This window comes from Schistocerca serialis, chromosome 5 (genome assembly GCF_023864345.2).
Source record: "Schistocerca serialis cubense isolate TAMUIC-IGC-003099 chromosome 5, iqSchSeri2.2, whole genome shotgun sequence".
In the NCBI taxonomy this organism is placed as follows: domain Eukaryota; kingdom Metazoa; phylum Arthropoda; class Insecta; order Orthoptera; family Acrididae; genus Schistocerca; species Schistocerca serialis.
The window spans coordinates 415,383,242-415,408,587 of NC_064642.1; the positions used below are offsets into that span (position 1 = coordinate 415,383,242).

Below are 25,346 nucleotides of genomic sequence, written 5' to 3' on the forward strand. Positions count from 1 at the left end.
GCCAGCCATAACAAAACTATCCACATAGTGTGCAACATGTACAAAACAGTTGAAATGCCCTCAGACTCTAAGAAGAATGTAATAATTCTAATTTTAAAGAAAGCACTTGCTGACAGGTGTGAATATTACTGAACTAGCAGCCTAATACACCATGGTTGGAAAATTCCAACACAGATTATTTATAAGAGAATGGAAAAACTGGTAGAAACTGACCTTGGGGAAGATCAGTTTGGATTCCACAGAAATGTAAAAATATTATGACTTATCTTAGAAGTTATGTGACGGAAAGGCAAACCTACATTTATAGCATTTGTAGATTTAACGAAAGCTTTTGACAATGTTGACTGGAATATTCTCTTTGAAATTCTGAAGGTAGCAGGAGTAAAATACAGGGAGCAAAATGTTTTACAAAACTTGAACGGAAACCAGACAGTAGTTATAAGTGTCAAGGTGCGTAAAAAGGGAAGCAGCGGCTGGGAAGGAATTGAGACAGGGTTGTGGTTACAATCTCCAATGTTATTCAATCTGTTTGTGGGCAAGCAGTAAAAGAAACCAAAGAAAAATTTGGAGAAATAATTACAGTTCAGGGAGAAAAAACAGAAACTTTGAGATTTGTTGATGACAATGTAATTCTGTCAGGGGCAGCAAAGGACTTACTAGAGCAGCTGAAGAGAACTGACTGCATCTTGAAAGTATGATGTAAGATGAAAATTAAGACACACAAAACGAGGGTAATGGAATGTAGTAGAATTAAATCAGGGAATTAAATGATGGAATTATCTTCGGAAACAAAACACTAAAAGTAGTAGATGAATTTTGCTATTTGGGCAGTAAAATAATTGATGATGGCCAAAGTAGAGATAATATAAAATGTAGACTGGCAAGGGTAAGAAAAGCTTTACAGAAGACGAGAAATTTGTTAACATCATCAAATATAAACTTAAGTGTTATGAAGTGTTTTCTGAAGGTATTTGTATGGAGTGTAGCCTTGTATGGAAGTGAAATGTGGATTATAAACAGTTCAGACAAGAAGAGAACAGAGCTTTTGAAATGTGGTGCTACTTAAAGAGTGCTGAAGATAAGATGGGTAGATCTTTTAACCAATGAGTATGAAATAAATACAATTGGGGAGAAAAGAAATTTGTGGCATAACATGACTAAAGAAGGGACTGCTTGATGGAACACATTCTGAGACATAAAGATATCACCAGTTTAATATAGGACGGAAGTGTAGGGAGAGGGAGACCAAGAGATGAATACAGCAAGCCGGTTTGAAAGTACTTAGGCTGCTGTAGTTATATGGAGATGAAGGGGCTTGCACTGGATGTAGTAGTGTCTTCGGACTGAAGACTACAACAATGACAGTAAGTGATCATCTGGATATTATTAGAAGCAAGGTTGGTCTATCCTGTTTTGGAGAAAAAGTCATTTGAGTGACTTTAGGGGAATTCAGGATGACTTTGACAGAATTTTTATTTGGCCAAATGAATGACAGCTTGCTTTAAATGTGGGTTAATATAAGTTCATGCAGATGAGTAAAAGAGACAGTCCTGCAATGTTTGAATACTGTATTAATAGTACACTGCTTGACTCAGTCAGACTGATTAACCCTTTGCACTTTGTACTGCAGACAAAGGGCATCTCTGTGTGCTCTTACACTAAACTCTCACTAATCTGGCTCTCAGTAGTCCAGGCCACATTCAGCCTCAAAGTTGTTCAAGCAGAAATGACACTTGCAATAATGAATTCTTATGTAAAAAATGTTGTTAATTAATTACAATGTTAAACAATACTACACATGTATGCAATTGTGGCTTTCTTTACGGTTCAGTATTATATAATCTGAAAGGAAACACATTATGCTAAAGCAAGCATAAACTCAAAAAATCCTAAATTAGACATAGGTTGAACTGAGGTTCTTTGCAGAAAGCCACTGCTGCTGAGTACAATGTTGGATGAGCAATTACTTATGACCAAATTTTAACAGACAAAGAGATGAACAAAAGCTTACATGAAAGTTAGGATGAAAGCAATGAAGATGATAAAGGAGCTGTTGTTGTTGTGGTCTTCAGTCCTGAGACTGGTTTGATGCAGCTCTCCATGCTACTCTATCCTGTGCAAGCTTTTTCATCTCCCAGTACCTACTGCAACCTACATCCTTCTGAATCTGCTTAGTGTATTCATCTCTTGGTCTCCCTCTACGATTTTTACCCTCCACGCTGCCCTCCAATACTAAATTGGTGATCCCTTGATGCCTCAGAACATGTCCTACCAACCGATCCCTTCTTCTGGTCAAGTTGTGCCACAAACTTCTCTTCTCCCCAATCCTATTCAATACTTCCTCATTAGTTATGTGATCTACCCATCTAATCTTCAGCATTCTTCTGTAACACCACATTTCGAAAGCTTCTATTCTCTTCTTGTCCAAACTATTTATCGTCCATGTTTCACTTCCATACATGGCTACACTCCATACGAATACTTTCAGAAATGACTTCCTGACACTTAAATCAATACTGGATGTTAACAAATTTCTCTTCTTCAGAAACGCTTTCCTTGCCATTGCCAGCCTACATTTTATATCCTCTCTACTTCGACCATCATCAGTTATTTTGCTCCCCAAATAGCAAAACTCCTTTACTACTTTAAGTGCCTCATTTCCTAATCTAATTCCCTCAGCATCACCCGACTTAATTAGACTACATTCCATTATCCTTGTTTTGCTTTTGTTGATGTTCATCTTATATCCTCCTTTCAAGACACTGTCCATTCCATTCAACTGCTCTTCCAAGTCCTTTGCTGTCTCTGACAGAATTACAATGTCATCGGCAAACCTCAGCGTTTTTATTTCTTCTCCATGAATTTTAATACCTACTCCAAATTTTTCTTTTGTTTCCTTTACTGCTTGCTCAATATACAGATTGAACAACATCGGGGAGAGGCTACAACCCTGTCTTACTCCCTTCCCAACCACTGCTTCCCTTTCATGTCCCTCGACTCTTATAACTGCGATAAAGGAGCAGAGAACATAAATATATTTCACATAATTGGTGCTGAAGCTGTAGACATCTTCCTGGAGTACATTATGCAACACTCAGAAACATGCAGTACCATTGTAATGCTTGTAAACCTGTTGTGTGGTAAAGCATACTGTGATTGCACATCATCATTGCAACAACTAAAATTTTAGGACATGTTTCATAGTGATAATACCTGTACATGTACACACTCAATGGCTAAGTTTTCTGTGAGAATGAATGTATCTTTGGAGTTAATGGAGTACAATTCCTATGTTTTAAACTACATTTACGAGACTCTCAACAATCTGGCACTTCCGCCAATCCAGCACTCATATGTGCAAGGAATGGTCGGATTAGCAAGAGTCTAGTGTATCTAAATTGCCGCGTCTGGGCAGCAAGCGCACCTCAGAGACTTGCATGAGCCTCTTTGTTGAAACAATGAAACCATTGACCAACAATTAGGTTATACATTAAAACATAAATGTGCTCTTACATTCAAATATATTTACATAAGCATCAAAAAACTAAAGTTTTCCTTGTCTGACATTTTTTGCAACACTCTTCACAGAAGAAAGTTGGGTTTCATGTGCATATTTCACAGTACTACATGGTTTCTCACCAGCCACCTTTATTTTTTCTGCCAAAATACATTGCACAATTTCTGTGTTTATTGATAATGTGCAACTTTTTCATATAATTGTTCCTCATCATCAGAAGTTGAATGACTTCCCTGTTTCTGTCCTTGTCTTCTTTTTTCATCAATTAAGTCTGTTACAATATTTTTATGGGATTCTTTGTGGACAGTACTGTAAAGTAGTTGTTTTTTCACTGATTCTTGTGAAACAAATAGCTGTTTACAAGTCCTACCTCCAACCACCACAAGTACAGTTTTTGCCACTACTTGAGACTCTTCCATTACAAGATTGTAACTGGAAATAAAATGGTCAGATCAATCAACTTTGCCCATCATCCACGCATAATCAATAATCACATTTGGTTTCATTATTTCTTCCCTTCCCTTCCCTTCCCTTCCCTTCCCTTCCCTTCCCTTTCCTTTCCATTTCTCCTTTCTATAAGTGACACTGAGTTATTTATTCTTCTAGAAACCATGAGAACAGTTCATTTATCCTGCCATGCCAGAACCATGATTTTGTTATTCCAGCGGCATTTTACTTCATGCTTCTTTAGACAAAGAACTCCTTTCTTGTGAGATGCACATTCTGTTTCAACTGTTCTGCAGCTAATGTGACACTTGTACAAAAACACTCAGTTTACAACAGATGCCCTGACTGCCCTGCAGAATTTCTGATATCTAGGAACTCAAGAATTACGCATTCAGAAAAATTCAAGTCTGGACAAATCAATGCACCAAAATAATATACAAAACTGCAAATATAACTGTTTGATGTATCCAAAATTACATAAATTCTGAGTCCCCATTTTGTTAATTTTTGAGGATTGTAAATTTTGAGCACTGCACAACCCTTGAATGATACTGTAGGTTCATCAGCAGCTTAATACTTATAAGGTCTTTAAATTTTGAGAAACTTGCCAGAAAATAAGCCAACACATTTTTCACTTTACTCAGATGTGACTGAACCTGAGTAGACAGTGTAGCGTTCTCCAGATTAGAAACATGAAGGACCCAGAAAATTTCCATAAATTGTCTATGGCTAAAGCAGTCTGAAAAGAAGGCAGCTGTAACAATTCTCTTGAAAAATAGTCCTGCAAGTTTTTACACTTTTGTGATGCCATATTCAATAACACACAATGGAAGCATTCCATTCCTTCCATGGTAATGTTTCTCCACACAGAATGTTGTGGAAGTAGTGTCACTTTCCCTACTTTTACTGTAGCATACCTATTCATTTTGTCTGCTATTTGTTGAAATAGGTTGTGTGTAAATATTAACTGAAAGAAACCACTTACTTATGATAGTACATTACTAGTTTCAGTGATAAAACCAGAAAAATATGTATATTCGGTCATTGTTGCTCCACATTCTCCATCAATCTTCTGCTGAATCACATGACTTTCACAATTTTCATCACCATTTTCACTCGAATTGTTTACAAATGAATTACCATCTTCATCAAAATCATTGTCACTCTCATGTTCACTCAAGAGACTCCCGTAAAAACTCAACAACCCCTTCCTCAGAAAGGACTGCTATGTGAAGAACTAGCCATTTCGCACCTGCTAAACTTTCTCTCCACACAACTGCTAAAGTTCAACATCAACTTAACACAGGTTTTCTTGGATGGCAGTACTAACCAGCATTGATGCTTAGCACAATCAGATTCACAACTGAAGCATATGAAAGCTAAGATAAATTGCATCACATGAGACTTAACGTCTGAGAGGAAAACAAAATTTGCAATGGCAAGTGCCACTTGTCAATAAATGTCTAAGTATAATTGTGAATGTATGCTTTCCCGGCGTATACAGCTGGTGAAGAGTTCTCGGGCTTCCAGCCGGGTGGCGGTGTCTTCAAACTGCGACGTTTCGACGAGTGACATACTCATCATCTTCTGGCGAAGTGCCGAGACTTTGCGGATGCCAGTCCCTTTATACCTGCCGTGTGCCCCCCACCACCTGGCCGCGGGAGGCTGGGTCCAGAGGAGCCGGCGGGAGGGGTGGAGGGGGAAGCGTGTGCGCCATTTGTGTCTCCGTCAGAGCATTCTGATCACGTCTCGTGAGCTGGACGGTTCTTGTTGCGTTCCTGGCGTATTGCGGCTAATGCTGGATTCCAGGCCGCGCTCAGTTGATAGCCTTCGTCCCTGTTCACAAGATTCTCGTGGACCCGTATTTCTATTGATTCTTTAATGACGCTATCCCAATAGCTCCCGGCTCGGCACAGCACCCTGGTGTTTTCGAAATCAAAGGTGTGGTTTTCTTTGATGCTATGTTCAGCTATAGCAGATTTCTCCATCTGTCCAAGTCGAACATGCCTGATGTGTTCCTCGCACCTTTTAGAGATGCAGCGCTGCGTTTGACCAATGTACTGCACACCACATTCGCATGCAATGCTGTATATACCAGGTGTGTTTAGTTTGAGTGGGTCTTTAGCTGAGCCCAGCAGCTCTTTCGTCTTCGGCGGTGGTCGGAAGACGGTATTTATGTTTTTCTTAATAGCCTCCCGATTTTGGCTGATGTGGGCCCCAAATATGGAAGAAAGGCGAGTCTCTTGTTAACTTCCTCTTTGTCTTCCTGAAATTTGTCAGCCTGTCTCCTCTTGAAGGCCCTGCTAATCTGTGTTTCACTGTACCCGTTTTTCCGAAATACCTCTCTTAGGTGGTGTAATTCATCTGAGAGGCTTTCTTTGTCACAAATGATGTGCGCCCTATGTACCAATGTACGATACCTCATTTCCTACCTTTCAAACTTGACAGAAGTTGTTCTGCAAAACTTGCAAGGCTAACATTCCTGGAAGAAAGGATGGGGCATGTTTCCCGAATGAATTTTCCACTCTGCAATGGAGTGCACACTGATATGGAACTTCCTGGCAGATTAAAACTGTGTACTTGACCGAAACTCAAACTTGGGACCTTTGCCTTTTAAAGGCATGTGCTCTACCTACTGACCTACACAAGCACAACTCATGACCCACACTCGAAGATTTACTTCCTCCAGTACCTGTTCTTGCACCTTCCAAACTTCACAGAAATTCTCCTGCGAAACATGCAGGACTAGCACTCTTGGTACAAAGGATATTGCAGAGACATGGCTTAGCTACAGCTTGGAGGATGTTTCCAGAGTGAAATTTTCACTCTGCAGCAGAGTGCACTGATACGAAACAACCTGGCAGATTAAAAATGTGTGCTGGATCAAGGCTCACACTCAGGCGCTTAGCATTTCATAAGTGTTCTATGGACAGAGCTACATCTGCCGATTCATCCTCACAGCCTCTCTTCCCCATTACCTCATCTACAACCTTGCAAACTTCACAGAAGTTCTCTTGTGAATTTCTTTGAAGTTTGGCAGGTATGAGACAAGGTGCTGGCGCAAGTGAGACGGTAAGGATGGGTTGTGAATCTTACATGGGTAGTTCAATCTGCAGAGCACTTGCCCGCAAAAGTTACCGAGTGCCGAGAGAGAGAGAGAGAGAGAGAGAGAGATAGAGAGAGATCAGGGTACTGAAATACAACTCCACGTAACATAATAATATCTTAGAACCTTGAAACATCATATGGTAACGTTACAAGAACCACGTGCTTTAGCAAGCTACTACCGGGATTCAGGGAGGCACAGTTCCACTAGACTGAATCAGCCCGGTGGGTTAACAATGAGGGTCAGGGTGGTGGCCAGTCTGGATGTGCTTTTTAGGCAGTTTCCCATGTCTTAATAGGTGAATACTAGGCTGGTACAACATCATGTCTCAGATACATAACAAACAAACATTTTAAAAAGTTTGCAAAATTTCATATGGGATAACACTAAATGTAGGCAGTTGTGGTACACAAATTCTATCACACACAGGGGGTGGGGAGGGGAAGGGGGCGTGGGTGCGGGGTAAGAGGTGGCAAAGACTCCTCTCTAGCACTAACATTACGGAATCCAATAAATAACATGTCAAGCCTGTGGAGATATGGAATAAAGGTGAGGAAAAAGAAGAAGTTACATGAAATGTCACTATGTATACTGTTGTTCAACTTCAGTGATGAGGCAGGCTTCAGCTTGAAACTGTCAAATTCAAATCTACATTAGGTGCAGTCCCTAATATAATAGGTGTGCTGTGGAAGTAACCAGGTTGGAGAGGTGTCTATAGAGAGGCCAAATTAACATGATGGTACTGTGGACTGCTGAAAGCAAGAGGAAACTACAGTCACTATTTTTCATGAGCTCATGCAGTTCTTCTATGTGCTTTAATGGTTATGGCACCCTAGAGGGTAAAACATTCTGGAGGTAAAATAGTCCCCTGCTCAAACCTCTGGGTGGGGACTACTCAGAAAGATAATGCCATCAGAAAAAACAAATCTGGCTTTCTAAGGGTTGGCTCAAGGAATGTTAGAACCCTTAATTTAGTAGGTAAGTTCGTCCACCACATCAGATGAGTAGCCACTGCTGACTTGCACAGAGACAAAAGCACAAATTGGGAGCCTCAGCTCCAATACCAGGAATTGTTCACTAGAAGCTGGAGAAGAAGCAATGGCATACAAATTTCTTATGACATATTACCACCATGAAGCTTGCTTTCAGTAATATGAGTAGGTCTGCTCTGGTAGCAGCAATGGTTGTGTTTGAGTGTGGTGTTGTCCACAAGAGTGGCAAATAGTGGAGTCAGGGAACAAAATCGAAAACTAACTCTGGGCATCATAGTGTGGCAAGCAATAGGCAACAATGACCCTACCCTTAATTGTCACATGTCAGGGAAACAGAACAATGCAAAACACATTCAAAACACATTCCAACTAACTCCACTGCCATTCCTGCAAAGTCAGAGTGGTGTGTTTTCAAGCAGGAAGATGCTTGTGCACACACTTAACCCATTACTCGATGCATAAGACGATGATGACAATGATGAGGTCCCATACTCCGAAGAGCATAGGGGATCATGCGGGAGACCCGTACCGCCGTACTAGGCAAGGCCCTAGTGGAGGTGGTTTGCCACTGCCTTCCTCTGACTGTAATGGGGATGAATGATGATGATATTTGTCAACTCATTTGGCCAGCACAATGCCCTGTTCAGTTTATGTGGGACACGGTGAGCTGACTCACTTTAATCCCTTACTTAATTGTGACAACATGTGGAAGTAGTGGAGACCGTATGTCTCAAGCTGACATACGACATCTGAATGACTGTCTCTGTGAAGATGTATATGTGAGGGGGGGAGAAAAAAAGGAAATCCCGGGTTTTCCCCACATTTCTTGCTTAAAAATAAACTTCCTCTCAGGTGAAAATACACTTTTTCCATGGTGAAAATACACTACACCCTGGGTGAAAGTACATTTTTACCATGTTGTTGTTGTGGTTTTCAGTCCCGAGACTGGTTTGATGCAGCTCTCCATGCTACTCTATCCTGTGCAAGCTTCTTCATCTCCCAGTACCTACTGCAACCTACATCCTTCTGAATCTGTTTAGTGTATTCATCTCTTGGTCTCCCTCTACAATTTTTACCCTCCACGCTGCCCTCCAACACTAAATTGGTGATCCCTTAATGCCTCAGAACATGTCCTACCAACCGGTCCCTTCTTCTGGTAAAGTTGTGCCACAAACTCCCCTTCTCCCCAATCCTATTCAATACTTCCTCATTAGTTATGTGATCTACCCATCTAATCTTCAGCATTCTTCTGTAGCACCATATTTCGAAAGCTTCTATTCTCTTCTTGTCCAAACTATTTATCATCCATGTTTCACTTCCATACATGGCTACACTCCATACAAATACTTTCAGAAATGACTTCCTGACACTTAAATCTATACTCGATGTTAACAAATTTCTCTTCTTCAGAAACGCTTTCCTTGCTATCGCCAGTCTACATTTTATATCCTCTGTACTTCGACCATCATCAGTTATTTTGCTCCCCAAATAGCAAACCTCTTTTACTACTTTAAGTGTCTCATTTCCTAATCTAATTCCCTCAGCATCACCCGACTTAATTCGACTACATTCCATTATCCTCGTTTTGCTTTTGTTGACGTTCATCTTATATCCTCCTTTCAAGACACTATCCATTCCATTCAACTGCTCTTCCAAGTCCTTTGCTGTCCATGACCCTGGGTGAAAGTACATTTTTACCATGTCTAGTGATAAAATACTTTTCCTTGGAGGTGTCAAACTTATCTATCAATACTTTGTATGGCAAAGGTTTTATACATCAGTGCAGAAATTCCCGGTAATTTTGGGAATGAAACCCAGCAAAAAGTAATGCATTTCAGATATATCTTTGATGCATTGCAACATTACAAAAGAATAAATCTGAATTCTACCAAATACAGCATGATAGTTTTCAAAGCACTGAAATCAAGACTGTGCTGTGTGACATGCCTTTAGCAACAGATCATAATTCGTGTCACTTGATCTTTCCATCTAATTACAGCAATTATTCAGCTATTACACATGATGTAGTCAGCCAACAGTAATATCACTGTTAGGTAGTGTGAACACACAAGTTAATGGTTTCAGTTAATATGCATACAGTAGCGTTACAAGAAAAGATGAGCTTTCACATAAAATTTTCCCTGTCAAAAATTTTTTGATGGTTTTTTCCTCCGAGGGTGTGGTTAAGCAAGATCCTAAGGGCACGGCTTACATTACAGCAGCTGAATATTTCTGACAGGTACAATAATAAATTTCACTGCTGTGTACCAACATTTCATAGGCTACCTGGCTGAATACATGTTCCATTGAGCACTTCAACTTTTTCTATAGAAACGCCAATTACATGTTAAATTGCTCAAGAACTCACCTCATACCTTTTTTGAAGGATAATTATGTCAGGTTTCTGCCTAAGTTCACAGTGCTTTCCGTAAGTTTAATAAACACAACAGATGCACATAACACACACTTTAGTTATCTATAGTATATTCTCCTTCACTATTTAGAATAGGCTGCCAATGCCGGAGTAACTTATAGAGTCCGTGAGAGTAGGCAAAGAACTCACAGAACCATGTTCAGAATGCATTTTCGTCTGGAAAAGAAGTTCCTTGAAGGTTGTTCAACAGAGAACACAAAAGGTGAAAATTTGAGGATGCAAGGTCAAGTGAATAAGGTGGGTTCTGAATAACTTCTCAACCCAACTCCCATATAGCATTTTTTGTCAGTCTAGCAGAACACAGGTGATATCATGGAGTAGCACCACTTCACACAGTGTTTCTTGTTGTCATTCTCATATTTCATCTACAAGACAGTTGTTGACAATAAATGAGAGTAGTGACAGTTACACCTCAGGGAAGCAAATTGTAGTTTACCGCATCACTGGTGTTCCATCAGATGTATAACATTATCTTTTGCAGATGCATGAAGGTCTTTTAATGGGGAGTGAGAAGCCAATTGATAACGGTCTGCTTGTGTCTGTGTGTGTGCGGATGGATATGTGTGTGTGTGTGTGTGTGTGTGTGTGTGTGTGTGTGTGTGTGCGCGCGAGTGTATACCCCTTCTTTCCCCCTAAGGTAAGTCTTTACACTCCCGGGATTGGAATGACTCCTTACCCTCTCCCTTAAAACCCACATCCTTTCGTCTTTCCCTCTCCTTCCCTCTTTCCTGATGAGGCAACAGTTTGTTGCGAAAGCTTGAATTTTGTGTGTATGTATGTGTTTGTTTGTGTTTCTATCGACCTGCCAGCGCTTTTGTATGGTAAGTCACATCATCTTTGTTTTTAAATATATTTTTCCCGCGTGGAATATTTCCCTCTATTATATTCATATCATTAATTTGAACCCAACAATCACGTTTGTTATTGTCACTGTTGCATTTCGAAATCTTTTCTGTCGTCTTATTTTCTCTTTCTGTTTTTGCCAGTAGGTTCACTTTGTATTCACCTTCTCCTTTTAACCGTAATCTACTATACAATTTTATCCTGCCTACATATACTCAATAATACGTAACCCACTTCCAAACCATAACCAAAAAATTTTTTTTACGCTTTCAACACTACCGCCGCTATAAAATCCACTGTTTCTAGTTCACAAACAGTTCCTTTCACCTATTAAACAACCATTTCGGCTAGTTCTAATAACTTTTGCTTTATTTCCATTTCCATTTTTCCCACATCATTGATCATTTTTAGCCGCTTCCCACAGGTTTTAACGTCATTATTTCTTCGTCAGACAATTGTTAGCCTCATTCTCATAATCTGCCACCACAAAACCACTCCTTTTAATACATTTACACGTAGTTTTTCGAAATTTTCCTGAATTTCTCCACCAAAAATGTCTGCTTGTGTCTGTGTATGTGTGGATGGATATGTGTGTGTGTGTGTGTGTGTGTGTGTGTGTGTGTGTGTGTGTGTGCGAGTGTATACCCCTTCTTTCCCCCTAAGGTAAGTCTTTCCGCTCCCGGGATTGGAATGACTCCTTACCCTCTCCCTTAAAACCCACATCCTTTCGTCTTTCCCTCTCCTTCCCTCTTTCCTGATGAGGCAACAGTTTGTTGCAAAAGCTTGAATTTTGTGTGTATGTATGTGTTTGTTTGTGTTTCTATCGACCCCTAAGTCACATCATCTTTGTTTTTAAATATATTTTTCCCGCGTGGAATGTTTCCTTTTATTATATTCGAATAATTAGAGATGTGCATATGGCCACCAGCTGACTTTTGTGATTTTGGCTTAGAGCATGTGGTACCCACAGACCTAATTTTTGAATCTTCCCCAATGCATGCAAATGTTCACGAAGATGGAATGCTCACTGTTCACCATATTTGTCACTTGTCGAGTACACTGACGTGCATCATTGTGGATTAATGCATTTAAACGATCTTCATCAAACCTTGAATGTCTTCCTGCAAGTGGAGAGTCACTTATGTAAAAAAAAATCCTCCTTAATGTAAGAAAACCATTTTCTCACCGTGCTCTGTCCAATGAATTATCCCTATACATGGTGCAAATGTTTTTGGCAGCCTATGCTGCTGTCGTGCCTCCACTGAACTCAAACAGAACAATATGTCAGAAATGTTCCAATTTCTCCACTAGGCACTCCATTTTCTAGTGTTTACAGCTCCACTCACTATCTCCAAGAGACAAAATGACAATATGTAAACTCAAATTAGCAACAGCGAACCACAAATAAAAAAAAATGAGAATCCATAAATAAACCCATAGCAATGGGAACATCAACATGAAAAACAAAAACACTGAACTTATGCACCAAACTATTATTTTTTGCCATCATTACTGCATAATCTGTACTGTATGAAAGAACCAAAATAAATACGAAAAAATAACCTTGAAGTCTGGTCTTTTTCAGTGTGTGTTACCCTTTAAGATGTATCAAACACAGATGTGCCAGTAAAATTTTAAATACTGGCATAAATGGCTGGTTTTCTGGGTCTAAAATTTTTCTAAGTGTTTGATCCTCAAAGTGTTAAGTTTTTAAACACAGTCAAACACTCTGTGATTTAAGACAGTCATCGGATATTCTCACACACAACATAATTCACCTCTTGTAAAAGGAAATTTACTTTAAAATAATGCTTCTCAAACCACCATTCACAATACTTTCCTGTAACCTGTTAGAAATGTAAACAGTTGTGACATCACATTCATTGAAAGCAGTTTGTTGTTATGAAGTACTGTGTAGTCTTTGTCTCAAAGCCTCTGAAACACTTTGCTGTTGACTGACAATTGTGTTTTGTTTTGTAAATGTCACATTTCTTTGCAGCTAACATTTTATTTTGGTGTTATTCTCTCATTTATGTTTCACTGCTGTAATATTATTCTGCAGTAGGTGGATAAAGTAAAATTCTTTGTTGGAATATCAGTTCTTAATGGCTGGAATCACAAAAATTTAACTGAAAACTAAACCAATATAAAATTCCTGAAAATCTCAGGATTTTCTCAGATGCAAAAAATTCCCACATTTCTCCAGACGAGTATACACCCTGTTTATGCATGATTACAGGACTGCATTGCTGCTAGAGGAGGCTATGTAAGAAATACTCTTCAAGATAATCTCTCTAATGGTGCATTATCCTGTAAATATGACATGTCATTCTATAATCAATACAACATATGAATAAAACTTTATTCATGTGGGACAACTATAAAGGAGTGCTAATTTTTCATTTGTGTAATTTAGGAATGTGTCAGTACGTGCAGAATTCCATTTGAATGAAAACCCATTTACAATTAAAATTTTTCCATGTAGCTTGTTTTCACCATGTCGATTGATGGCTAAGTGGCTAAGAGTCAAACTACAAATCCAAAGATCCAGAGCAATATTTATTAAGCCCTGGGATTTTTTTTCCATCACTTATCATTTCTTCTCCTTCCAACAATGATTTGCTTAAAAAATTCCAAGTTTCACTGCGGTTCGGACTCTATGTAAAACTGTGTGTATAACCGGCTGGTTGCATGAGGGCAACAGCATGTCATGACCAATTGGATAATATCTAGCAATGCATTGTATCGTTCAAACCAACCTTCAAACTGAAGACAGTTTTTTGTAGGAATATTATCCTTCAGATACAGTGAAGGTCATGTAAAAGTAAAATCATGTGGAAAAAAAATATATATATATTGTCATGTAACTGCACATCTTGAATTGTAGTACAGGGAGCAATCTTCAGAGCTACCCGTGTATTTAAGCATTTCAGTACTTTTAAAAACTGCAAAATATCCATTAAGTAATACATTACATATTACACATTTTACTTAAAGGACAAAAAGATGGTTAAAAAAGAACTAGACAAAGCCATAGAACTACTATGTATCAGACAGATGTTGCATACAAGTTGCAGGTGATGAATATAAGGTACTGAACAGAGGTTGTAATTACTGTAGCTATAAATTCACAAATGACTTTTCCCTTAAAAATATGAAATTAAGGGAGTAGACACACACACTTTTACTTGCTGGACACAAAAATATTATATAATAATGGGATCTTGGCCAATAATACAATGGATAGAAAAAAGTAGGAGCTATTTTACCAAAACATTAAAAAACTGACGACACAGAGCAATAAAAGATAAAGCTTGCAGTTGGAAGTAAGTAAAACACAGCTGCACAAAAACAGTTACTAGAATAAAGTAAAATTATTAGTTCAAAAGGAATTTCATACATAATGTGTTCCTGATGATAGCATTTAAGAAGATGCCCCAAATTGAAATTATTTGGCTACCATAGGTGACATATCTGCTTTTTGAATGTAGCTATGTATTCCATGGCTAGGACAAGATGAATCAATTCAGTACATTTTTATAACAAAACATTAGTAACAGGGACAAATGTATGCAATACTGTTGGGCTCCCTTGAAAAGGAAGTAATTAAATCCTTTAGTAAGAAAAGAACCTTGATTAATATCAGAATAAGAGAGGGATTTTTCGATATGAAAGACATCCAGCAGTACAAAATGTTGATGCTACATTACACTTGCATAGATTGACTTAAATTCTAATCAACAAGAACCAATGGTTACATAAATCATGACATATATTACATTGTTATAAATCAATATATTTTCCTTCAAATAAAGCTCTACTTCATGGTATTTCACGCAACTGAAATATTTAGTGCCACTCTGATGCAAATACTACCTGTAATCATTTTGGAAGGCTCCATTAAAGGATGACAAAAAGTCACCAAGGAATTTTTTTAAATGATTACTTATTTTCTACTGTAACTGGTATCACATATCAACATGTCACTCACCTCCAACTTCAGGGAGTTTGTCTGACTTTCCTCCCAGCCAGAACTGAACTATTACATGCAAAACAAAGCATATCAGTGAACCTATACCAAATATAAGGAAAGTATCTGCTCCACCATACTGATCTATCAGTACACCTCCAATTAAACTTCCAATGGACACTCCTGCAACAGAACCAAAATGAAATTCAATTTCCATAAAATATTTTATTTTACTGCAAATGTAGGCAACATACAACATCAGAAGTTTTCTAATTCTGGTCTTCTGTATATATTAGAGCGAAGATTTTATCAAAAATACTTTTGCAATTTATATGTTTTCATACTTCATCTGCAAAGGTAATTACTTTTTTCCAAGTGTGCACAGAAAAAAATACACTGACAGTAATCAATCACGTCAACATCATACGTAGCCACCATATGGTGCAATTTCTGTTGAGGAGCTAAAACAAAGTGATACAACATACAGGGTTATTACAAATGATTGAAGCGATTTCACAGCTCTACAATAACTTTATTATTTGAGATATTTTCACAATGCTTTGCACACACATACAAAAACTCAAAAAGTTTTTTTAGGCATTCACAAATGTTCAATATGTGCCCCTTTAGTGATTCGGCAGACATCAAGCCGATAATCAAGTTCTTCCCACACTCGGCGCAGCATGTCCCCATCAATGAGTTCGAAAGCATCGTTGATGCGAGCTCGCAGTTCTGGCACGTTTCTTGGTAGAGGAGGTTTAAACACTTCACCATTAAGAAAAAATGTTGCTTCATCACTGAAAACAAGTTTCGCACTGAACGCATCCTCTTCCATGAGCTGTTGCAACCGCGCCGAAAATTCAAAGCGTTTGACTTTGTCATCGGTGTCAGGGCTTGTAGCAATTGTAAACGGTAAGATTTCTGCTTTAGCCTTTTCCGTAAGATTTTCCAAACCGTCGGCTGTGGTACGTTTAGCTCGCTGCTTGCTTTATTCGTCGACTTCCGCGGGCTACGCGTGAAACTTGCCCGCACGTGTTCAACCGTTTCTTCGCTCACTGCAGGCCGACCCGTTGATTTCCCCTTACAGAGGCATCCAGAAGCTTTAAAATACGCATACCATCGCCGAATGGAGTTAGCAGTTGGTGGATCTTTGTTGAACTTCGTCCTGAAGTGTCGTTGCACTGTTATGACTGACTGATGTGAGTGCATTTCAAGCACCACATACGCTTTCTCGGCTCCTGTCGCCATTTTGTCTCACTGCGCTATCGAGCGCTCTGGTGGCAGAAACCTGAAGTGCGGCTTCAGCCGAACAAAACTTTATGAGTTTTTCTACGTATCTGTAGTGTGTCGTGACCATATGTCAATGAATGGAGCTACAGTGAATTTATGAAATCGCTTCAATCATTTGTAATAGCCCTGTATAATATGGCACAGAAACAACATGCATATGTGCTGAACCTAGTTCTGAACAAGAAAAATCCACCGAGATCACACATCAAATAGTAATTATTATTATCACACACACACACACACACACACACACACACACACACACGGAAGACGTGGTAACATAGTGCCCCCTTGGGGCAGCTGTTTGTAGCAGTCTCGCTGAATGGCTATGCGTGCTGATTATGCAACCAGTGACACTGCCCTGTACAAAGGGATATTGTCTATTGGGCAACGGAGGACATAACATGTTGCTTCTTAACCTTATTTGGTGTAGTCTGCGCACACGCACACTCACACCCACACGCACGCCCACGCCCACGCCCAGACACCCCCCCCCCCCCCCCCCCCCACACACACATGTGCTTCTTAACCTTTAACCTTTTTTGGTGTAGTCTGCGCACACACGCACCCGCACGCGTACGCCCACGCCCACGCGGCCACACGCCCACGGCCACACGCACACCCACAGGCACACGCACAACACACACGCCCGCGCACACACACACACACACACACACACACACACACACACACACACACACACGTGTGCTTCTTAACCTTTTTTGGTGTAGTCTGCGCACACGCACACCCACACGCACGCGCACACCCATGCCCACGCCCACACGCACACACCCACACGCGCACACCCACGCGCACAACACCCACACGCACGCACGCGCGCACACACACACACACACACACACACACACACACACACACACACACACACACACGTGTTTCTTAACCTTTTTGGTGTAGTCTGTGCACACGCACACGCACGCACGCACGCACGCACACACACACACACGTGTGTGTGCAGACTACACCAAAAAAGGTTAAGAAGCAACATGTTATGTCCTCCAGTGCCCACCAGACAATATTCCTTTGTACAGAGCAGTGTCACTGGTTGCATAATCAGCACGCATAGCCATTCAGCAAGACTGCTACAAACAGCTGCCCCAAGGGGGCACTATGTTGCCACATCTTCCATGTATGCAAATTGCCCAGTGGAGGACACCACATTACATGGAAGGACAATGAGCAAGCATCTAGTTATCCTGGCTGACAGCTGCCAATTGTGAGGACTGAGTTTATTCATCAGTGTTATAAAATAACCAGTGCTGCCAGGCTTCTACAGCCAATCTATGCTCAATCCACAACATGACCAGTCCATGGATGGAGATCACACTAAGAAACCAGTGAGCTACCATCTACAGCAGTCAATGGAGAGTGGAACCACCACCAGTACAGTAGACCTCCAGGAAGTCATCTCAGAATATAACTTGGTAGATATGAACTTTTAAGAAGCACTATCAGGCTTGTACTGACTTAGTTATTGGAGGTCACCTGCTCCAAGAAGTGCTGTTTGTGTCCATTTGTACCAGAGTTCTGTCTGAGTGTTCAACTAAACGCTGTTATTATACTCAGATTATTTATTTGTATCGTTGTCTCCAATACTGCACTGGCCCAGTTGTACTGAGCTGATGTGCTACTCGACATACAGCCACATCACAACACAAAGTAATGGGGGATCGACCACTCTCCCTCTCCACATGCAATCAAGTGACAGGAAAGAGGTTTAAACTGCTATTATAATCGAATTTCTCATTAAATAAAGCAATACCTCTGAAATTTTAAGCAGACGGTGCTCTGGTGATGGAACACAGAACATAAACATAGGAAGCATAACATCATCGCCTGTAAGCAGCTTAAGGTCTGGATTTCATTATAATTTCATTCTTCGAGAGCTGCCAGATCAACTGTCCCCGTTGACATTTATCAATGCCTGCAAGCAGCTAAAGGTCTGGATTTCATTATAATTTCATGATGAAACTACTATTGTACATATCTAACAGCAACCATGTTTGAAGCAACAGCTACACCACACCACACAATGCTCCGCAGTGTGATCCACAACTGGGTGACTTAGTTTGTTCCCGGCCATACTCCCTTAAAATGTTGTACAGCAGCTGTAAACTAAACAGGTGATATGATTTCCTTCAAATGAAGTCCTTTTCTAAAATGCTAGTAACACAGATGGTATGCTAGTGACAGAGATGGAATAGGGAGAGGTTTATGGGACACTTTTGACTCCGTGTCTTCATTGATGGTATGATCCATGGGCAGATGTATAGGTTCAGGAGTGAGAGAGAGAGAGGGAGGTCATAATTTAAGTAGGGCGGGAAGGGTAATTTTGCTTAGGAACAGATGGCAAGGGTAATTAAAAGGAGCTTCCTCATTTTAGGACTCAGCAAGTGAGAGACAAAGCTTTGACAGAGCATGCTGTACAGTCATTACAGTCACGTGTAATATTCTGTGAAAATGAGGGTGATCCTTTGTGTCTCATCTCTGATCCTTTGTGTCACATCTCAGGTGTGCAATCATGTGGGAGATCCATTTTTGAACATTGTGACAAAAGTGTCAGTCTGCAGAAGCCTAACCGATGCTTGAAGAGTGATTGTTTCTCAGCGCAGATGAGGCACCACAAGCGATCTGGCAATATAGGAGTGACTTTTTGGCATATAATGGGTGCAGGCTGTCAAAATGGAATTACTTTTACTGACTGACATGTTCAATGTGAACAGAAAAAGAAGGAAGATTAGGGCTCACACATACATTGAGAAGGAAATTAAGAGATGATGATGATCGATTTGTGGCGTCAACCGAGCAGTCATCTGCACCCATACAAAGTCCCTATTTTTACGCAGCCCAATTTCTTCACAATCCAATCTAGCCACTGGCACGAATGATGATGATGATGATCATCATCATCATCATGATCATGAAATGATGAGGACAGCACAAACATCCAGTCCCCGGGCAGAGATAAATCGCCAACCTGGCCAGGTATCGAACCCGAGACCCCGTGATCCAGAGGCAGCAACGCTACCCACTAAACTACGAGCTGTGGACAAAATTAAGAGAGACTAAACTACGAGCTGTGGACAAAATTAAGAGAGACAAAGCACAAGCTTAGACTGAGGATAGATGGGTAAGGAATTTGGCCACATCTTCCATGTTATTTTCAAAGGAATGATCCCAACATTTCCCTTAAAGTGGTTAGGAAAACCTAAATCTGGGTGGCCAAGTGAGGATTTGAATTGCCACCTATTCAAATGTGAGTTCAGCATCTTACCACTCCACTATTTCTCAAGGGAGAGGTATTCATTGAGTGGGCTGTGAGGTTGTAGCCAATCATCCAGAGTCAAAGAGCAATATGAAAATAGAATTAGAGAAAAGCCATAGCCTGGTCTCACTTTGAATTCAGATTATAAAGATATCATATCAATGAATCTAACAATACCAACTTTGCAGGTTTATTTATGAGTGATTTTTTTATGTAGCAGTTGTTCTGGAAGAGGATATTGTTAGATGTAACTACCAGGAAGGATGTGGTTGGTTTTCAGCCAACTTGGCTATGGAAAAGGTAATGTCTTGTGATGGTAAAACCGTGTATCCTGGGGACGTGGAGTGGCATCAGTCAAAAACAACAATGGCATCAGTCAAAAACAACAATGGCAAGTACAGCACCAAACAGTAAAGACAAAGGAGCTGTGGGGGCCATTGGAGAAAGTAAGAACTTACTCTTGTTCCAGTTTAACTGTTGCACTCTGTACACACTGATTAATATTATCAGTGAAAGATGCACACTTAGAATATTTACCAACAGCACTGCTATCTTCAAGTAAATAAAACTGAACTATATAGGAAATTCAGAATGACGCAAATGGAATTTCCACGTTGCATATTGGATAGCAGATCAAACCATGACAATATTTGTCAATAGTAAAATAAATATTGTGTTACTTGGACAAAGAATAAATAACACACCTCTGGATTTGGTCACATCAACTAATTGCATCTAGGGCAATTACTATGCAGTAGACAAACAAAACCAGATGTACTAAGAGTGAACACATGATTTCAGTTAACTGGGAAAATTCTGGGGACTGTACATTTATCAGAAAGGGAGACCATAGATAACAACCCAAGACCCTTGGAGTAGTCCTGAAGGGAGAAATCAGAAACTAGAGCGTGCACCAAAGTAGGCAGACATTATGATTGGAAAAGAAGAGACACCAATGATTAATAGTATGACATTATCTTCACCGTATGTTGTACAGGCTTTCAAAGAGGATCACAGAAGAGATGTGGCAATGCAGGCACAGGCCTGTTATAGGTGCGCAGGAGTGGGCAGTGAGAAATCGGACTGCTTGATCCGGGGGGGAGGGGGGGGGGGGGGGGGAAACCTACATCTGTCATTACTATAATGTTTCGGAGTATGTTCAGTAACAGAAACCGTCCAATGTTGAGAAAAGTAATGAAGCAATGCTAATATGTACAATACTATATACCATCAAAGAAACAGGTGTAGAATATATACTGGATATAAAGACGCACAGAGATAACACTGTATTATGAACGTGCAAATATTAATTGTTTGTAACTATACATGACTTACCTATTCCTTCAAATGATGCACCAACAAGACCTTGCACTGTTGCTTCTGTTCCAGGTGGTGAAACAATACTTGCATATGAAGTCATGGCTGAGTAAAATATTCCAAATGTAAGACCTTGGAAAAGTTCAATTGGCAAGCACCACCATGGATTTGTAAGAAAATAATACAGAATAAAGCGCACTCCAAATGCCAGTAAAACAAGAGACATTGCATGTATGTGACCAATCTTGCGTAATATATGCCCTGAAACAATTAAGTCACCAATTGATATTTGTTACACTCAGTTTACTGTTCAGTTAGGTAAAGGAAAATATACCTTTTATTTAGGAACAATATTAAAGCAGTGAAATAAAAATTACACATTAGTCATTAACCACAGATAGATAGAGTATACATGGCATTTTATCATAAGGATCATTATTACTTGTTCTACAAAATTGTGCCACAGTCACAGAACATGCTCTTTGACACAGCAGACTGGATTTAGAAAACTACTTTCCCAGATGAGCTTAAGAGTTTATTGACAAATGCTCTGAAAAGAATTGCGAGAAATAAAATTTTGGTCAAACAATATACATATGTAACAATATGAAACACAGTTGCTGCACAATAGTTAACAGCTATGAGGTAGATTGATCTCATTACAGGACCAGCAGTATATTCACATAAGAGATTAGATACTTCACTGTTAATCCCAATCCTATCCCCTCAAACTAGGTTCTCTTAGTTTAGGTGAGAACAAACTCCCCATCAAGTTTTTTGAAAAAAACTGTAAAGTTCTTCCTTGGTCTCATTTTAGGAATTCAAGGACGACCCTGGATTTCCTGCTCTCAACTTACAACTTCAAATCTCAAAATGGAAAATTTGTACAATGGATACAGAGGTGGTAACTCTGATGAGGAGTCCATCATTACATCTTGTAATGCATTGGAACCTAGGATTCTGGGGAGTCCCAACATTTGCAGTGATGAAGAGATGGACTATACTGAAAAGCCTCTCACGCCAGGTGTGAATTACGCTTTTTGTGCAAAAATAACTGCGCCGGTGAACATTCATTCCCAACTGTTTAAATTCTATAGAGAAACATGTATGAGCATACAACATGGTTGCAAATTGTGCAGAGAATTCAAAGACGGCCATCAGTTTCAGATGAAACGATTGCAAAAGTGGAAGAAGCAATGCTGACAATTTGGGAGATCTGCGAGATGATCCCTGGTATTAGTGAGACGAGCACAGACAAAATTTTGACAGAACATTTGGGGAATGAAAAGATTTGTGTAAGAGGGTCTCAAGAATGCTTGAGGAAGACCACAAACATAAACATGTGGAAGTAGCCAATGAATTTCTTAAGCAAAATTTTGTACATGGCTGCACGTTCAGAGACTGCGAATAGTTACAACTGAAAGAAAAACAGCCCTTGGCCACTATTTTTAACAAATTAACCTGGTTTCAACACTGCTAGGAGTGTCTTCCTCAGAATTTAAAACAGAGAATGGTCTATATTCTATAACATGGAACAGAATTATGACTAAAAATGTATGATAGGGTATAAGTACGGAATCATAATCAGAGACTGACAGTACTTATGTGTCATTTATAAAATATAGTCACAAAGATACTTAAGATAAAGAAAACTATGATGGCAAGCCAGTAAGGGCTGCTCGTTACTTGCTTGGTGCAGGTTGCAAAATGCACTGAGGTGCCTGCGTTAACAAATGAGGCCAGGTGAACATAGCACTGCAATGAGCGCGCCATCTAGTAGCCATAGATACAATTAGGCTACTTCACATTGAAATATAGGCAGAAATGATTATAAATAACAGTATTTGGCACATAACGGAAAGCAATGTTTGTTTGACAGTGGCATACAACATAACATTTTGTCTACATCAAAGCTTATAACAGTAAGATAACACATGAAAACATCATTATGAAAATGTAGATTGGACTGAATGACAACTTGTACAAAACAATATTGACGTGAAATGCAGCCAAGAGACATTTTATAATTGAAAAACATAGGACTACCTTAGAAGGAAAAGAACATTTCGGCAACCCGCACAAGGAGACCCGCAATCAGATATCAAGTAACGGCTTTATACCTTTAAAAATTTTTTGTTACATAGCTGTAGCTGTTCGTTAAGGATGAGGGTATCATTTTGAGCAAAATGCTTGAAAATCTCTAATTCTTCTAGAATATCTAGTCTATGCTCTTTCTATTCGGTATGCAAGATGTTGCTATTGCAGATGGCTTTAGGTGAATGACCTGTTTGTCTTATATAGTAAAAGGAGCAAGTATCACAGACAATTTTGTAGGCACCAGAATTTTGTAAAGAGGAACACATAGAATCTAAATTATGAATGAAGTTTTTTTTCACATTGTTATTATTAGAAAAAGCAAAGTTGCAATCATACTTCTTTCGAAGAATGCGTTGGATCTGATAAGAGATAGGCCCCATGAAAGGAATAGAGAAATATTATTTTGAGTTAGACATCATAGCAGAAGTGCCTAGCATAGTAAGTCTTTTAGCATTTTTCTTTTTAAGGGCGTCATCTACTATGTTGGGTTTATACTCGTTAACTGCTATTGTTTTAAGTAAATTGATTTCGTTGTTGAAGTTTTCTTTAGAAAGTGGGATGGAAACAGCTCGGTGAACAGCAGAATGAAAGAAGACTTTTTTATGCGAATGTGGATGAGTAGAAGATGCAGGAACGATCTGGTTGGTATGTGTTACTTTATGAAAAATATTGAAATAAATTTTATTTGTTTCTATAGTAAGCATCAAGTCAAGGAAATATAACTGACGGGCCTCATTTTCAAATCCAATAGTGAAAGAAATTTTCTCATGAAGATCATTGAATAGGTTAAAGATATGATGAACACCATCAGCGGGTCCTCTGTAGATGATTATAATATCATCAACATATCTGAAATAAGAAAGAATGCATAGTGACGCAGCTGGAAAACAATTAAAACATTTTTCTTCTAGGGAGTTGATGAAAATATCAGCAAGGATACCAGCTAACGGATTTCCCATAGCGAGACCGTCGGATTTCTCGTACAAATGTCCATTAAATTCGAAATTGTTGTACTTGACTACAACTGAGATGAGATTCGTGAAGTCTGTGATTTGTTCATCTGAAATATCTTTTTTGAACCCGCGTAAATTTTTTTCTACAAGTAGCAGCATTTCCTGTACGGGGGCGTTAGTATAAAGATTTTTGATATTGAAAGAAATTAACTTGGTGTCTGAACTGCATTCTATATGTTTTATTTTTTGGACTAAGGTGTGACTATTTGGGATGGAAAAATTGTTCACAAAGACAAATGATTTTCTCAGAGTTTCATGTAGAAATTTGGACAGATCATGGTATGCACTATTCATACTATTAGATATCGGGCATATCGGATGATTAGGTTTGTGAATTTTAAATTGAGACTGAAGTTTCGGGGGCTGAGGGTTCATGTTAATGAGCATTTTCTTCTGAAACGGTTTGAGTAGGAAATTTGCGCTGTTGATGGCTGTCCTGACCTCTTTTTGTAAAACTGGAGTCGGATCCTCGTGTAGTCTCGAAATATTATTTTCATTAAAGAAATCTACGGTTTTGGAAATATATTCAGAGTTATAAGCAATAACTAAAGAGCACCCTTTGCTTGACTTAGTAATTAGGGCTTCTGCTTCTTTAAGTTTATTATTAATGGAAACGACAAATTTTCTATCATTATGTGTAACGTTATAAATAGGGGCTGTATTTTTCATGAAAATGTTAGCTACATCGTAAGCAATACGAGTTTGACAAGCATTATCTATTTTTTTTACTATCGAGACCAGCCTTAAGATCTACAAGCACTTTTTCAATCACATTTCTATCTGACAAGTTGGGCGAGACATTATACTTCAGCCCTTTTTCCAGCAGGATAGTTTCATTTTGTGTAAAAATAATGTTAGTTTTCTTCAGAATTCTTTTGTAAAAAGTGTGACTTTTTTTTTATTTAGTGTACGCTGAGGACTCTTTTCGCTACGAAACAGACAGAAAAGCTTGCTGAGTTTCTTTTCATGCTTCTGTATTACGCCTAGTTAATAAGTTTCTAAATGTTCATTAATTATCATCTAGAAATCGTCAA

General features: G+C 39.2%; 1 protein-coding gene across 2 annotated transcripts in view; it reads right to left on the minus strand.

Moving 5' to 3' along the window:
* LOC126482351 (major facilitator superfamily domain-containing protein 6) overlaps positions 1 to 25,346 on the minus strand; it is a 157,610-nt gene that overhangs the window by 32,930 nt on the left and 99,334 nt on the right. For both annotated transcript variants that reach the window (XM_050106432.1, XM_050106433.1), the window contains exons 7-8: positions 21,221 to 21,463; positions 15,331 to 15,492 (exon numbers count right to left, since the gene is read on the minus strand). In XM_050106432.1, the coding sequence (XP_049962389.1) occupies positions 15,331 to 15,492; positions 21,221 to 21,463 (405 nt within the window). The remainder of the gene's footprint in view (positions 1 to 15,330; positions 15,493 to 21,220; positions 21,464 to 25,346) is intronic.